Here is a 15,177-nt window from a genome sequence, read left to right as displayed (position 1 = left end):
ATTTTTTTCGTTCGTGACAGTTAACATATATGCATGCATGATCAGCTGATCGACTCGGGCGTCCTCTGGCACATCAGCTGATCAGCCCAGTTCGTCCTTGCCGTCATTCAAGATGGCGTCACGCACGATAGCAGCCGCGACGATACGAGCCGTGAAAGGAAGGAAAATTCTCGCAACTCGTGCTGCACTCACTTTGGTGAGCACGTTGTTTAATTAGCATTATTATTCTTTGCTTATATACGTTTCTTTTAAACCATCTGTTCGTTATTCAATTCATCTTGCGTGTCGTATTTTTCATGTCGGAAACATTCGTGTATGAAAGGGGGGATGAAGATTTATGCAATATACCGCCAAACGGATTACATTTGATAATTGTTAAGTTTCGAAACAATGGATCTCACTGTCTTGACTTTTGTTTATCATGCATTTACGCATTTATGTTATTTCGTAATGTTGCAACACTATATCCAGGTTTTATAATCTCACTTTTCAAGGATACATTTTCATGTAAATACATGAAATGAAGAAACGTGTTTTATATTTTAGACACCCAACGCCGTCAACAAAATTAAAGAGATTTTGAAAGACAAGAGTGAATACGTAAGTATGCATCTACGTAATGATATCTGAAAACTAAGCATGCGCATTTGTAACTGATTTGAGAAATATAAATATTAATATATATATATATATATATCAATATTTTTGAAGATGCTTGTATGATAAGTTTCCTGAACTAATGCATTTGTTGGGTTTTAATATATTAAAATTAAAATAAGCATATGCTTGATTCATAGATCGGCCTGAAGGTTGGAGTACGGCAACGTGGATGCAATGGTTTGAGTTATACCTTGGACTATGCGACAGAGAAGTCCAAACTTGATGAGGAAGTAGTTCAAGACGGCGTACACATATTTATCGACAGGAAGGCACAGCTGTCACTCCTTGGGACAGAAATGGATTACGTAGAGGATAAATTGAGTTCTGAATTTGTTTTCAATAATCCCAACATTAAAGGGACATGTGGATGTGGCGAGAGTTTTTCAGTGTAGTGAAATTTAGTCCATTCACTATAGTTGATATCTAATTGATATGTACCCTATTAAATTAAATTAAGGTATTTTTGATGCTTTGTGATATGAGACAGCACATGTACACATATAGAGTGTCTTTTCTCATAGTGAAAGAACTGATTTGATTGGAAGTGTAACGTATAGATAGATGTATCTAGCAAACTTTACAAGTTACTTGTCTGCAGATTTTGTAAATATCAAACACCCCTCATATGCATATTTTTCTACACATGTGTCTTGTATGTATACACAACTAATGCGTATGATACATTAATTATAGTATAATTAATTTATTTTTAACTTTTAGAGATCTTGTTGATTAACCTTTCCATAGTCTGTTACATCTTTTTTGCCACGTTTAATACTTATCGTATGACTCTTTGAAAGTACAAAATCATGTAGAGACTGCAAAATAGATTTTAAGATGTAAAAATTATTTCCTGTTTGTTTCTCATTTCGAAAATATCTACTTGATCAACTGTTTATTGCGGACGATTCTACTTCGTTTCAAGTCACTTTCATCATTGTTCGTCAATATATATATATGTGTGTGTGTGTGTGTATATTGTGTGTGTGTGTGTAGTTTGACGAATCGATATATTCATCGTCTTAAGAAAGATTTTTAAACTGCATTAGCAGTTGGTTACAAATTTATTCGGATATCATATTTATAATATTCCCAGAATCTCTCGATATAACGTCTTGACGTAATAACATCGCGAACGCAACAGGCGCGTATCTCGAGATGAATATCGAAATAGCATTTCGGTTTTTTTTCGAAATGTCTACGATTCCCTCATTTTTACTAACGTTATGCGTTAACCGTTCGCGCTTATCTCGGAATTCCTTGCAACATAATATGCGGTGTCGTGAAAATGTTCGTAGTTCGTAGTTCGTTCACACGTTACTCGCTTCTTATTCATGAAGTTTCCAAACGCGTGGCTCGCGCGTTGACGAAATCCGCGTGTTATTTCAAATATCTCGCCCCGGCCACGGCTGCATACGAATGTGCATATAAAGTCTGACAAGAGTGGCGAGGATATTACAACCGTAAAAGAGTGGACGTGTTTTCGTGGCTACGGCCAATCTTTTATATTTATGGAAAGCGACATGCTAATCTACGGCGAGAGGTGCTGGTTGTGTCGTAGATAGAAAGTGATACATGACCAATTGATAGCGAACGCGTTAACGGCATTCCAATCTCGTGGAATCTCTTGCAGAGAAGCGCAAAGGCGGCGGCGGCGGCGGCGCCGTCTCCGATGTCCGCCTTCGTGTACATATTTAGATTTGATTTTGTTCTTCTCGCGGACGAGGACGGGTCGACTCATTCCGGGTGTGGGGACACACGGATCATCTTGTCATGGTCATGAGGCCTGCGTCCCTCCGCTCTCTCAGCCCCCGCCGTCTTTCTCTGAGGAGGTATTTACCGTCGATACCGTGCTTGCGAAATCGCGATTTTCACGATGATTATGCTATTATCGCGACCGACACTGCCGTCGCCCGACTTACCTCACTCTCTCGGGAGATATTTGAGCTTGAAACTGAAGAAAACCTACTTCACCTCAATAGTTAAATCAAGTTTGATTCTGATAACTTCGCGTTTTCTTTCGTGGGCGAATTAATAGGATTGATTTGGGACCAATTTTCCCTGATAATTTTCCCGGAAATAACCGAAAGATGCGATTTATATAGAAATACACCTAGGGAATATTGCAGTTTCTTTTCATATGAAATTCTTCTTATGTTTCTTAGTAGTGGAGAAATAGATTGTCAGTAGAGTTTATTATGCTAATAGCAACGTGGTACATTTTTTAACAGCAGACTTTAGTTTCTGAATATAAATAAGCTTATATAAAACGGGAGAATAATAAACTAAGACAGTACGTTTGTTTTTCGGTTATATTATATAATAATTTTTATTATACAACCTTCTTCACATACACATACACATACACAGAGAGGAAAAGTTTCTACAGAATTTCTTTCTAATTGAGAAACAGATCGATATTTTGCTGTGATTAACTATACTTTCATTTCACATGTTACTCGTATTTTAAGAACCGAAATGTGTTATTAAAAAATTTGCTGTAGAGCATGTTCACGATGTTCCTTAGCAAGACAGATCTTGCTATCAGTTTATTCCTGCGCTATGTAGAAACATAGTAAAAATGAAATGAATTTATATACATGAGATTTATATATATGAGAAACTATAATATTCTTTCCGTATAGAGACACAAAGTTATTCTGATTAATTTGTGATAATTGGCGAAATTGTTTGTGGATTCGTCTAATAGCCCAAACCTGATGTCATTTTACAAATCATCATTTCAGAGAAATTAGCATGAATCGGTAGATTTAGTCACTGTTGTCAATTTCGCAGAGATGCATATGTGGGTCAATGTCACATCTATTTCTCTAGGAAGAGATTCTTGGCGTTATTATCGAATCGTCACCTGTGTCGTCATTGTATATATATATCACATATTGAGTCAGTCATTATATTCACTTATTATACTCGCGATCGTGTTACATTGTGACGATGACGGCCGGCCTCCGAGGATTTTCGCGGAGTATCTGGCGGCGCATTTGCGAAGCGCGCTTTCAGAAGACAGCCAGGTGCGCCAGATACGCGCGAATACAGGGTATTCGACGCATTTTCGGCGCACGTGGCGCGATGTCCCTCGGCGAGAAGTGAAACGACCTTTTTCCTTAACGAGCATGTCGACGTATGAATAATTTTTACGTTGCGATTGATCACACAACGCACACATACATACACACACAAAAAAGAAAGTGTTTCTTGATGAAGCGCGTCTCTGGAGAATCCCTATAGATAACAGATTCGCGCGTCTCCCGACGAATTTCACGCGACCATGACAGAAGGTGATTTGCAAGGCGTGTAATTACTGCGATAGAAAAAAGCAAGAGAGAGAGAGAGAGAGAGAGAGAGAGAGAGAGAGAGAGAGAGAGAGAAACAAGATGAAGAAAAGTATTATATCCAATGTAATTTTTGACAAGCACAACAGGAAGACACGTCTCGGAGTTGCTACAACGGCCACCGTCAAGTGGCACCGACACTATCAAGCGATTACCCTGTAGAGACGCAATCAGGATACGTGGGGTTAACATTGGATGGTGTGCGTGTACGGTCTCGTCCCTCGCTCGAGAGCGAACGAGAGTGTCAGGAATAAAATTGGCGACGAGGCATCACCGGCAACGGGCAACGCCGAGAGGAGTCAATGTAATATGTTGACCAGCATAGGATATCGAAGGACGGCGCACGGATCCGCGGACGGGCGCACCGGACCGCCAGGTAGGGGGGTACCGGGCAGAGATCCGGAGGATGGTATAAGAGAAGAAGGGATACGAAACCAGCGCCAGTTATATTGACTTTCTTTTAAGCGACACGCGCGTTACACACGTACATACTTCGCGGGAGGATACATATTAAGTAAGTACACGCAGCAAACTTTATATCCGTTAAGTACTCGCGCGCGCTCCCGCAAGTACTCTTGTCGCGCGCGCGCGCGCGCGCGTCTTCGCGACCTGCAACTTCCGCGAGGTACACTGGGAAAAGACCGTTTAGTGTTAGGCGACTGCAATTGCATGTTGTGAATCCGTTTCATTCGCCGTACCTTCCATTGCGCCAGGCAAACCCTGACTTTCGTGGCAAACACTACTAATTTATCCCATACAGCACAAATGTCCAAAATACGTTTCCAAAAAAAAAGAGATATCCCAGAGGCGATCTCTGGGACATTTCTAGAATATATTTTGGATATTTGCGCTGCATGGGATGTTGCCGATAATAACCCCCAGACAGCACAATCTACTAAAAGACGTCTTGAAGACGTCCAAAAGACATCTGAGAGAAACAGGACGTCTTCAAGACGTCTTTTAGTCATTTCTGCTGGGAATTTATATGTCCATATGGGTCTTTCGCTTTTCGTTTGTTGGAACAACAATGAGATATGGACGGAAATATACTATAATTTACAGTAAGATTAACTAATTCTCAGTATACTGCGCGACAGTCTGTGCGCGAGCGAATCGAGTGCCACAAAATCGAAACCGACATCGTGCTTTCAATGATCTTTATCCATGTACATGGTACACAGAACCGGGTCGTTCTCCGGTAAACGGGATTCAGACAGCATAATCTACTAAAAGATATCTTAAAAACGTCCAAAAAACATTCCTGTTCCTTTGGAGATATCATTTAGATATCTTTAAGATATCTTTTAGTCACCTGTGCTTGTCTGGAAATTTATATACGTATGTAGCTACTCCACCTTTGTTAGAACAACAAAGAGATGTGGGTATATGTATAGCGTCAGAAATGTATAATTTATGATGAAATTAACCGTTCCTCGATATACCACGCGACTGTCTGTGCGCGAGCGATCGAGCACTTGAGGATTCGAGTGCCGCAAAGTCGACATTGTGCTTTAGACTACGTACTTTCGATGATCCTTATCCGTGTACGTAGACACAGGTTGTTTTCCGGTAAACGGGATTCAGACAGCGTAATCTACTAAAAGACACCCTAAAAATGTTCAAAAGACGTCATGTTCATTTGAGACGTCACTTGGACGTCTCTAAGATATCTTTTAGTAATTTATCTGGGGAAGATCTCTTTTCTTTGTTTCGTTTCTGGTCTTTGTTTTGAATTCTCGCGAATAAGTCGTCGTGCCTTTCGTGCCCGTCATTGAAATATGAGATTACCAAGACTTTTGAAAACGTTCGTGTAATTAATTCCAGCGGAATTTGCGTTTACGACCTGCGACTGCTGCATATTTGCAGTTGTTTGCTTGTTTATGTGGCGCTTTTACGATTTTTTCCCCGCGGGGATTTGATTTCGGCTTGAATCTTATGCATAATTTTATGACTTTTAATTGATTTGTTTAGCTGAAATGTCACTTAGCGGAAATTTTAGTTCGATCTTGGCTGTCGTGATATTAAACGTCAAGTTGACGAATCGTCGATGATCTTTGAACGATTGCGGTGCTTTCAAATTTTGTGCAAAATCGCACGAACGATGGAAGGCGAACGCTAACTCGGTAGATTTAGGACCGATTTCTCGATTTTTAGTAGCTTAAACTTAAATTTCAGTTCAAACATATTGTTAGAACGAAGTTTGTGTGTGCGCGAAATCAGGTCCAAGTTTAAACTACTATTGAAAAATTAACTTGTAACGTTTTCTTTTGACTAGCGTATGTGGAGAAAATATTGCAGTCAAAATTACGTTAAGATTATATTTTATTTTGCAATATTTTTTGTAAAGTTGAATTATACTGATATTATAATATAAATTGCCATAGAAATAGTAAATCAGATCTACACTGAGAAAGAAATACTTGGAAACGTATTTGTGTGGGATAAAAGTTTATTTCACAGAAATAAATTTTTATACCACAAATAAATTGTCAAGTTTTTTTGTTCTCGATATATTGAATATATCAATTTACTATATCAAAAGACATTTAGGTAATTAAAATAATATTGAAGCAAAAAGTTACATTTTTAAACAAATATATAACGATTTCGATCATAATTTCTGTATGGTCCAAAATTACAAGATTTTCTTGCAATTTCTAATACGATATTTCCTCCGTATATACTGAGAAGAAGATACTTGAAAATTCATTTGTGGAATATAGAGTTTATTTTTCTATGAAATTCTCACATTTGTGAATAAACTGTACATCCAGCAAATATAGATTTTCGAGTATTTTTTTATCAGTATGCAATTAGGATTTGTGTTTTCAGCACCATGACTCATATATGAGCAACGAGTTGAAACTTTCAGCGAGATCAATCTGCGTGTCTCAGTTCTCCACGACTCGGTAGTGACGGGTGAGGGGAAGGGAGGGGAGCTTTCTTGTCAACACTTGGACATTAATGCGGATAATCGTTCGGAGTGACGAAAAGTCCTCCGTGTCATGCCCGCCGCTTGTCTTCGCGAAGGCTCAAAATTAATAACAAAATATAGGACATTAGAGACGCAACGCTAAGTAACTCCTCCGCCTCCTTTCTCCGCGTTGCGACGAAGACGTTTGCGGAAGACGTTCATCTGCGATAAATTACAATTAAACACGGCCTACATCGCCGGCGACTCTCCGATTAATCAATAATATAATCTTCTCAAGCCGCCGCGTGCAATAAGTACCCGTCCGCAAAAAGCGCGCCGAGATTAATGCGTATCGTCGATAAGAATTAATGATCGTCGGTGTGCACGAGTCTGCAAACCAGTCTGGTCCGAAAAGTCCTTTCAAAATCGAGTTCCGTTCGAAATTCTTCGTGTGAAATTCGAGAAATGAAAAGGCAAGAAAAAGAAGAAAGAGCTCCCTCGGGGCACGTCGATTCGTTGAGAACGGAAAATTTCGCGAATTTTTAATCCCCGTGCGGACCCCGCGTCGTGAAAAGCTTTTTTTTTCTTTTTTCATCTAGGGCAAACCATTCTCCTCGAGCAAGTAGTGAGCGCGATTGAATAAATCGCCAATAAATTTTCACGTTTTTCAAGACGTCGCGATTTATTGCGGTCGCTTGTTGTTTGCGCGACCGGTTCGCTCTTTTTTCTGCCCCCTGCCTGTTGCTCGTGTATTTTCGCCACACGCGAATAATGGAGGCAGCTGGCGGGATGAATAAACCGAAAACGAAGAAGAAGGCGGCGGTGGAAATTCCGACTTGAGTCTCAGTTCGCGATTCGCGTGATTTCCAAAAGCGCCTCCTGATCGACCGCTCGTTCGCGCACTGAGAGAAAAAAAGCGATTTACCCAAAAAAATGCTCTTGCACATAGCGAAAATTACCCAGATAAGAGAAATTAGAAATTAAGGTGGAAAAACTAGCAAGCACTGCGATATCGCATTGAGAGAATACTTGAAAATTTATTTATAGGATTTATAGGATTATAAGATATTTGATTCTTGAGAGGCAAAGTTTGTTTCTATGAAATAAAATTCATTTTTCTGCGAAACAAGCTTCATATTTCACAAATAGATTTTCAAATATTGTTTTCTCAGAGTGCATATTTTGTGTTTAATCAATACAGATGACAGAGACAGAATTTGCTGTCTGATTTGTGAAATTTAACAGGAAAGTCTCTCTCTGTTACGCCCACTTAGATTAAAGCCAGTCAGACTTTTTATAAAAATTGACTGTCGCAGACACAAAAAGGACTAGCGACGGAAGACAAACGAATGTGTAATCCTCACACCCACTTAAATTTACTCGCGCATATTGCTGGAATGCTGCTGCTGCAAATTCCACGTACTACCACAGACAATTTTCTAGCAGATTCAAAAAGAAACAGCGATAAATCTCTTAACTGTGACACTCAGAATTCTACCTGGATCAGCAGAACATTCTTTTGAGCGTACCAAACATCTTTTTTTCTCAGTGCGGGCGATACTTTCTTCTCTCATAATTGGCCATCGTTTGTAATTTTCGGCGGACCGGTTCGCACATATGTATCAATTAAACGCGCGCTCGGAGAGGAGAGAAGGGGGAGACAAAGAGAAATGAGCGAACGAGGGGAGAGAGAGAAAGAGAGAGAGGGCCGCGGGGTGGCTAATAAGTTCCGTCGTCGGGGCCTTGAGTGACCGGGCCCGAGGACTTGAATCATACCCGTTCTTTCTTCTCCTCCTCCTCCTCCTCCTCTTCTTTTTTTCTCTCCCCCTCTTCCTTTTTTGTATTGTACCAGCGTTCATTGTAACTCATCGCTTTTTATTGCGCGTCTGTGGGTTGATTGTTCGGACGGTCCTAGGTGGGATTAGGTAATCGCGATGGGATCGATTCCGAAGTTTCCCTCGCGTCCGGATATACGCAAGCACGCGCTCAGGTACGCGCGCGCTCGTCTCGTGCTGCGAGCAACGAGAACTCGACCTGTCCGATCGACCTCTGAAATATTCATGAGGGTCGTCATAAAAAATACTTCTGTTTGGAAAGTGCTATTTGTCTCGCTCTACGCTGCGCCTCTCGCGCATCGTCTTTCTCGCTCTCCGCGAGAATTCAGGTAAAATGCACACGCCTTTACAACGGCGCGTCTCGTGAAATCCGGCCCGAATTCCACAGATGATGACGACGACGACGACGACGACGACGCTTCGCGCTTAATCTCGATTTCGTCTGAAGATTCGCGCAATCCACGCACGACGGCGATAATGACTCGCGAATTACGTCAGATCCGCCGGCGCGTCGCGCCAATTTCGACAGTTGAAGAAGGACACATACGGGGAACTCCATGAGTGACCTCAGGATAAAATCGTAAAACGATCGTCATGGCGCGACGGGAGCCTTGCCGAGGCAGTTAAACGTGAATTTAGGAGTGACATTTAAAAGAAAAAAAGTAAAAAAAAATTGAATAACGGCGCGTAATTATGTTGTGGACTTAATTAAACCCACCACGTCGAGAACACGACACGACATCGTAATCGCGCTATGTAAAATCACGTGGAAGCTACCAGTGTAAACGGCGCGCTTTCGCAGAGCAAATGAATATAAATAACGCTAGTCCCGGCGATTTTACTTTTACCGACTATTCGTAACATTTACGTCACCTCCTAATTAGCAGCGTTGTGGACGAGAGTAACAGTATTCTTCACATCCGTCAGTTAAATTACCATATGTTTTTATTTATCGTGTTGCGCGACCTCACTTAAGATATTACTTATGAGGTGTCCCTGAAAGCCATATCTCTCCGATTCATATGCATTTCAGATGGACTAGTAGAAATTCGACTCGGGAACAACCGAAACAACATTCCTCATTGCCGTTCGATTAGCAAGGCTGACCGTTTGAATCGGCCTGCCAGAGGCATTTTGTATCACGACTGTCGAGATTCAGCCGATTGATTTAGTTTTAATTCGTTCGTGAACTTTCATTTTTTCTGTCATGAAATTTATAGCGACTGCGGGAAGATTCGAAACGTGAGTTCGCTCTCGAAAATATTCTCTTATGAGATGAGAAGAGAGAGAGAGAGAGAGAGAGAGAGAGAGAGAGAGAGAGAGAGAGAAAGGGAGAGAGAAAGAGAGAAAGAGAAGGATTTTGTCGATGAATCATTCACAAAATTAGGAAGCCGTGATTTCATGCAAATTATGTGTCATAAAGTATGCATACACTTGCTTTATCAAGGAAGTATTTTGGTTTAAAAGTTGCAAAAAATAACTTTTTTAGAATTTTTTATAGGGAAACGAAAAAATCGAATAACGGCATACTTTGCATATTCTTTAAGCGTTATTTTAAGAATATATTTTTATTGTCTAAATAACAAAAATGCTTTTCTTTTGTATGTTATATCTTGGTTACTAAGAGCTCGCAATAAAACAACGCATACAGATGGTATAAGTGATTCTGGTGTTCTCTTAGGTATCTGAAATAAAAAATTTTCTTATTTAAGAGAAGTTGATTGTTATCTAAATGAGAACTAAATTAAAATCCTAGACAAGATTGCGGCTTTTTTAGTTTTTATTACAAATTTAATTTTTCTTAAAAAGGTTGTTAATGTTTTATAAACAAAGGAAAACTAATGTGTTTATTCTAGTTAATCTAGGAAAGTCATAATCACACCGTTTGCGCGTATGCATTTTCTTTTTGCGAGCTCCTAATGGCGAATATATAGCAAACAAAAGAAAAGCGTTTGTGTCACTTAAACAATAAAATTATATTCTTGAAATAAGGCTAAGAGATTATGCAAAGTTTGACATTATTTGACTTGTTCATTTCGCCATAAAAAATTCGAGAAAAATATTTTTTCTTGCGACCTTTCAAATTAGAATACCCTCTTAATCCGTCTATAAACTCATCTGTCGAGAATGCATATGCTCGTCAGTACAGTTATCGGGAGATATGCCATTTCAATAAGGAAAAAAATACTTCTTCTTCCTTTCCTCTTTTGAAAAATTTAATAGCCACTTCGTCATCTTCCTTTCGGCGAATTGCGATCGGATCTCTCTTTCTCTCTCTCTCTCTCTCTCTCTCTCTTGCTCGTGTGGGTGATATCGGCTTCGGATATATGGTAATAACGGCGCGAGAAAAATAGGCGGTGAATAATCGTCGAAAAATTTGCATCGGCTCGCACGTGTATGGTGCACCTTCTCTTCCGCATACGGAAAAACCAACTGGCTCGGTCACGACATTCAACTTTGTCCGTTGTATCTCGACATTTTATTGATCAATTTGGTAATACGAAATGCTGTTTTAAGAAAAAGAAAACAAATGTACCGTGATGTACTGAGAAGAAATAGGAACGTGAAACGAACAATGAAATAAAGTAACGTACCAAATTTTGTTCATGCACATAGAAAAATACACACGACATTCAAGTATTTCATAAGTTTATCAATCTGTCATTCATTCTGTCATGAATTCATCATAAGCATCAAATTTATTCGAAATACACTCTGAACTCTAGTAAATTTAGCATTTCAATCATAAATATTAAATTAAAGCAAAAATTCAGTTTGTTTACTATGTTTACCGATAAGAAGGAGTTCAGAATAGAGAATCGAACTTTAGAATCGAATTGACTTTCTCCTCAATAAAGTTTGATAATAGTTTTACAAAGAGAAGAAATTCTCCTCTTGAACACATAACATAATAACGAGCTTTTCTTGTGTGAATTTAAGTTTATTTTAAGACTATTCTCAAGAAACTATTCTTTGCTGAAGAATAACCATTATTTAAAAGAAAGAAAATAAACTAAGAGATAAAGTAAAGTACCAATGTCTGGATGTTAACTTTTAAATCGCCGGAAAGTCTAAATATAGGCGCGAATCGTGATCGAAACTTTGTATATGATATATCTATGATATAAAGTACAACTTTAAGTTACTTTTTTCGGGAATTTGAACACTTTAAACCCCGGCGGTCTAAAAGTTATAATGATACTAACTTTTATAATGTTCCTAATTCTGAACATCCTTATTGTTTTGGCTTTCAAATACGAATATTCAGATATTCAACGTGTAATATAAATATATTATTCCATATTAAAAATTCAAGTATTCCTATTTAAAAAAAGACCAAGACAACAAGAATGCTCAGAGTTAGGTACCAATGTCTAGAGGGGCATTGATATCTTGATCGTTCTTCTCAGCAGTAGAATTCTATTTTTCTGAGTGTACAAAAAAATAAGCTAAAATAATATATTATTTATATATAATAATATCGTTATTAATAACAATTTTTTAGGAATATATATATATATATATATATATATATATATATATGTAGTAAGCTAAAATAAGTATAAATTATAATATTTAAAAATTTTTTAAATGGAGCTATAGCTCCTTGCAATTACCATCCGTTTAATGGAATAACACGACACGTTTTGCAGTCCAAGCGGACGAATTGACAGCCGGTGAAACGTCAGGCAACACCCGTTACCCCGGAAATGTCCGGGGAGAGAGCAAGTGACAGAACGCGCGAGAGGGAGTCGAGGTTGTTGGATGAAATGATGATCGACTCGGCCTCTCTCATCCTCGTAAATCGATCCGGAGTCGTTGCTCGAGAGATAACACGTCGGCGTTTGCGCGCGAGCGTGCGACCGACGGCGCGATTTCTCAAGGCCGCGAGGATGTGCCCGTCGCTTCCTCGAGAGTCGCGGCCTCTCACGCTCGAGAGGGCGTTCGTGTACCGTTCGCACGCCGCGAAGGGAACTAATTCGAAAACGAGCCCCCTGTGGGGCAGCCTGGAAGTAAGGCCCGCGTATATGGCCCGATCTATCCGCGTCTCGCTTTCTCGTTTTCGAGACTTCGACGCGCGCAATTAGTCAGGCTATTAGCGCTCTTCCTCCTCGCGCAGCTCGCAATTAGTCAACCTCAAGGCGCCATGCTCGCCGTTGCGTCAATCACAAACTACCGTGGCTACCGTGGCGTTGAGCTCTTCTCCGTTCGTTTCTTTTTCTTCTTTTTCTTCTGCTTCCTCCTTTTCCACTCTTCCACCTCTGTTTCTGGAATTGAAAAGCCGTCTACGAATTGACGCGGTCGGGCGTGCCGCGATAAAGTTGATTTAATAGCTGCAGGTATAACTAGTTCCTTAACAATTTTCATTCCCGTCATCCTTGATGTTTTACTCGACCGGCCCGCAATATATTTTGTTTATTTATCACTTGTTCCTTGTTCGCTTCTCGTCTTGTATACGTGAAGACGTGATATCTGGACCGATCAGGTGGCTCGGTAGAATCGAAAAAACGAAGTCAGTAGAAGATAAAGTCAGAGATAAATGGGTAAAAACTAAAAAGTTTTGTTCTGAGACATGTTCTATTTGTTTATCTCCCGCTTCTTATTTGTTTCTCGTTTGGTCTATGCGTTAAATTTACGATTTCGGTCAGTTTAAGTCGATATCAAATTTTGAGAAGATTAGAGCATTTCACTAACTTCGCAAACTCTTCTTCATCGAATCCTAAATAAATATTGAAGAGAGCGAGTAATCGGTCAACTTTTGAATAATTAAAGCATTAGATATTCGAATCTCTCCTATTATGTCATTGATTTCCCTATCGTCGATATGCATTGAAGATGTCTGAATTGTGCACGGAGAAGATTTTTTAGTAAATATTAGAATCAAGACTATTAGAATTTGGACCGTAGAATCTTGTAACCGACGAATAGATCGACATTCTGCAATATTTTATAGACCTTTCATTTCATATATGCTATCCTTATCCTAGAAACTAAAATGTTATTAAAAATTTTTTTATTATATTGTTTTGTTTTGCTATGTTTTATATTGTTTTGTTTTGCTATGATTCTATACTGAGGGAAAAAATATCTAAGAAATAAAAAGTATTTGATGGGCACACATATTTATTTATATAAATATGAAGTATTTTTCAAATAAGATAATTTCTTATTTGAACACGTAAAAATGAGAACATATAAAAGACATTTTCTTATTTCACATTACATCTTTTTTTCTAGAAGATTTTCTTACTTGAAGACAAAGAAACATTTTTTTTAAATCTTAGCTTTTCGGGAAAGCAATTGTTTATTTCATTTAAATGAAAGAATTTAGATTTAAGTGAAAATATTGTTAGTACCTATTTATAGTATTTATGAAAAAATTAATAATAAATGAAAAAATTATAATATTCTCGCCGTGTAAAGTCTTTCTTCAATGACATTATCCTCGCTTGGTCATCTCATTTAGAAAAATATCAAAATCTCAATGCGACACAATGTTCGTATCTTTCTCGGATGGGATTCTCGAGCACGTGTTTTCTTCAGGAAACTCGCTTCCCAATATAAATTTTATCGTGATTTAGTAGCTATTAGGAGATATGCAATACGAGGTGTTTAATGAGTTCTTGAGATGTCATTAATAAAAGATTGAGTACGCGAGTTTTGCGATGTCGCGCAGTATCCTCGCGATGCGAAAGAGGTCAATGGCGACTCGATTTCGATAATAGTAAACGCCGGACGGCCAACCGCCACCGATTTCTTTTGCAAGACGCGAAGCGAAGAGCAGGATGAAAAGCATCCTTGTGGCGTAGCGTTCGCGCTGCCGATCATCGGGATCACAGTTCCGATAACTTCAACGATGCAATTTAACATTTTTTTCCTTTTGATAGTATTTTTTAACAATAATACACTATGGAGTGAAAGCTTTTAGATCGCGGTAATTTTTAGTTTTGCGAAGTTAAACTTCTTAGATATATGATGAAAAATATATAATAGAAAACATAGAGCGAAATAGCCGGGTTCAAGTCCCGGCCTAGCAAATCGCGCTTTCGATTTTTTCTCTCTGGAACGAAAAGATACGCAGGTCCTGAACGGATGGCGTCCTGCCGCCACCTAATACGCCTTCCTCCTTTTATAAATAAATATCTGAATAAATATATTTTTGTCACTCTGTTCTTTTCTTCTTCAAGTTAAATTAAAAATTTTCTTTTTAATGAAATAATGATCTGAAGAATTAAACGGTATATTTCGTCACAAGTTTTACGAATAAATTTAAGGGAACTTAAAGTTATCCAGGATCCTGACAGGAGTAAAAATTAAGTAAAATTTGGGGAGTTGTAAAAAGTTATAAATTAATAGAAGTATGAATTGTTATATATATATATATATATATATATATATATATATATATATATAT

At 38.7% G+C, this 15,177-nt stretch overlaps 2 protein-coding genes across 2 annotated transcripts in view; both read left to right on the top strand.

The window, feature by feature from the left end:
• The first annotated feature begins 29 nt into the window (after window positions 1-29).
• On the top strand, window positions 30-1,509 carry LOC116851438 (iron-sulfur cluster assembly 1 homolog, mitochondrial). Its single transcript, XM_032830817.1, has 3 exons — window positions 30-196; window positions 547-600; window positions 798-1,509. Exons 1-3 carry the CDS (start codon window positions 113-115, stop codon window positions 1,050-1,052), a joined length of 393 nt encoding a protein of 130 aa, XP_032686708.1. The 5' UTR covers window positions 30-112; the 3' UTR covers window positions 1,053-1,509.
• A 2,865-nt stretch (window positions 1,510-4,374) lies between these two features.
• LOC116851432 overlaps window positions 4,375-15,177 on the top strand; it is a 34,098-nt gene continuing 23,295 nt past the window's right edge. Inside the window, exon 1 of the mRNA XM_032830800.1 lies at window positions 4,375-4,527. The gene's annotated coding sequence lies outside the window, so the exon portion shown is untranslated. The remainder of the gene's footprint in view (window positions 4,528-15,177) is intronic.

The sequence above is a fragment of the Odontomachus brunneus genome, unplaced genomic scaffold, assembly GCF_010583005.1.
Source record: "Odontomachus brunneus isolate Ranch 3 - 2012 unplaced genomic scaffold, Obru_v1 Obru_scaffold_175, whole genome shotgun sequence".
NCBI lineage: Eukaryota > Metazoa > Arthropoda > Insecta > Hymenoptera > Formicidae > Odontomachus > Odontomachus brunneus.
This window is presented reverse-complemented; position numbering and strand designations above follow the sequence as displayed.